General features: G+C 42.7%; 1 protein-coding gene across 1 annotated transcript in view; it reads right to left on the reverse strand.

Moving 5' to 3' along the window:
* LOC110108888 (pumilio homolog 2) overlaps positions 1–1,810 on the reverse strand; it is a 5,753-nt gene extending 3,943 nt beyond the window's left edge. Inside the window, exon 1 of the mRNA XM_020839728.2 lies at positions 802–1,810. Coding sequence (XP_020695387.1) covers positions 802–1,335 — 534 coding nt within the window. The 5' untranslated portion in view covers positions 1,336–1,810. The remainder of the gene's footprint in view (positions 1–801) is intronic.
* Positions 1,811–2,051: the final 241 nt, after the last annotated feature.

The raw sequence follows: 2,051 nt of genomic DNA on the forward strand, positions 1-2,051 counted from the left end.
AACAACAACAACATCAAGCCTTTGTCCCACCACGTGAGGTCAGCTACATGAATCCTTTTTCTCCATTGTGTCCTGTTAAAAGTCAAATTCTCGTTTAAATCTAATAAAGAAAGATCATTTCTAATATTTTCTAACCAAGTCTTTTTAGGTCTACCTCTATCTTTCTTAACATAAGTCAAATCTAATACGACAGGTACCAAAAATATATATTGGCAGAGCTAAACATATAAATATGCATTATAGAAATGTATGGTACAGTGCATGAGTGCCTCTTTTTCATAGATAATAGGATTGCAACTATTGTAGAATGTTCAAACTCTCCCTAATAAACGTTGAATGTACGGATCATATTGATTAGTGCGAGCCCCCCTAAATTTTAATATGCCTTTATATACAAAACGCATATATCAATATGCTCTAGTTACTTGATATGTCCCACAGTAAACATTCAATTTATGCACGCAAAATTTAATTATTTTGTTAATAAAAATTCTTGATTCCGCCACTAAGTGTAGAGGTCCTCCTCAAAGCGCATTCTGCCATGTTGACTCATTTATGACCCTCATCTGTAGTAATCAAGAACAAGGAGAGGGGAGGTTTTGGTGCCCTTTTGAAAATAAAATTGGAAATGAAAAAGGTTTTATAGTAAACCATTCAAAAGGACTTAAGGACCTAGTTGACTACTTTATCCCAGTCATGTACAAGAGAATACAATAAAATAAGTATGAGATTCAAAAATTAAAATTTGATCCACATAGCAGCATTTCAATTCATTCACTGAAACCCGAAACCATAAATCACCTGAAAGAGATCAGCAAAGGTCCTCTGCCGGCCAGCCGTCAACCCAGTCAAACCACTCAGCCCATCCCCTCTTTTCTCCAGCCACTCACCTGAACCCAGCACCAACAGAGAATCCTCCTCTTCATCCTCTTCCTTCACAACAAATCCAGGCTGCATTGAAAACAATGACCTCTTACCCTCTTCCTCAACCCTATCAATCTTCATCCTATCTCCAATTCCACCTACCGCGGAGCTCCCAGACTGAAACCTCTGCGCAAACCTCCAGTCCTCCTTGGATATCACCGGCGGCGGAAGCCTCGGGTTCAGATTCGACTTGGAGTAGTAGTAGGAGAGATGCGCTGGATCATATCGGACATCTTCCTCCGTGAGGGCCCCGAAGCGTGAAGCATCGCCGGTGAACAACCCGTTCATAACCGTCATCGAGCCCTCCACGGTCGGCAGAGCAGAACCGCTGCGGTAAATGCCGAGATCATCGTTATTAAAAACCTCACCGCCGCCGCCGATCATCGCCGTCATCCCCACATCCGATATCATAGTAAATGCAACAGCTTAAGAACCTCAGTGAACTCAAAACCATGAATCATAGTATCAATTTCTAAAATACGAGGTAAAAGTTGCAAACTTTGAGCTCCTGACCGGCGAAGCCGACCGCCATTTTTGTGGTTGAAGCAGCTCGTAGATGGAAGAAGGTGATGACAGAGGAGAAGCAAATTGGAGAGTGCGTGAAATATCGCACTATCAGGTCTCAGCACTAATAAAGGCAGCAACAGGGTTGGGGAGATATTGACCGTAAATCGAGAAATCTGCGGCTAGGATTCGTTTAAGCTGGAGACTTGGCTCTAGGGTTTTCGTTGGGAAGGAGAGAACTGCGAATTTGTTTTTCCTCTAACGCTGGAGATGACAAATAGGTCGTTAACGCATGAATCTCACGAGGTTACTATTTTAGACTCAGCGTGTGGAGATATTACAATCATTGCCCTTGTCCATGAGCCCCAAGCCGACGAACTTTCGGATGGGAATCGAATGCGATGACTGAGGAATTTGGTAGTTATTATGATGCTTACTTGCGGGTTCAAAGAGTGGTTAGACCGTAAGAAAGCCAAGGCCAGCCTGAGGGCCCCACGTCTGGGGCGCGCACGTGTATTTGTTGCGCTAGCAAATTAAAAGTTTGTTTATGAAAAAAAAACAATGCTAAGACGTTAAACTAAATATTTCTCTACCGCCGCGAATATTCCAGGACGCAACAATAT

This window comes from Dendrobium catenatum, unplaced genomic scaffold (assembly GCF_001605985.2).
Source record: "Dendrobium catenatum unplaced genomic scaffold, ASM160598v2 fragScaff_scaffold_1297, whole genome shotgun sequence".
Lineage (NCBI taxonomy): Eukaryota > Viridiplantae > Streptophyta > Magnoliopsida > Asparagales > Orchidaceae > Dendrobium > Dendrobium catenatum.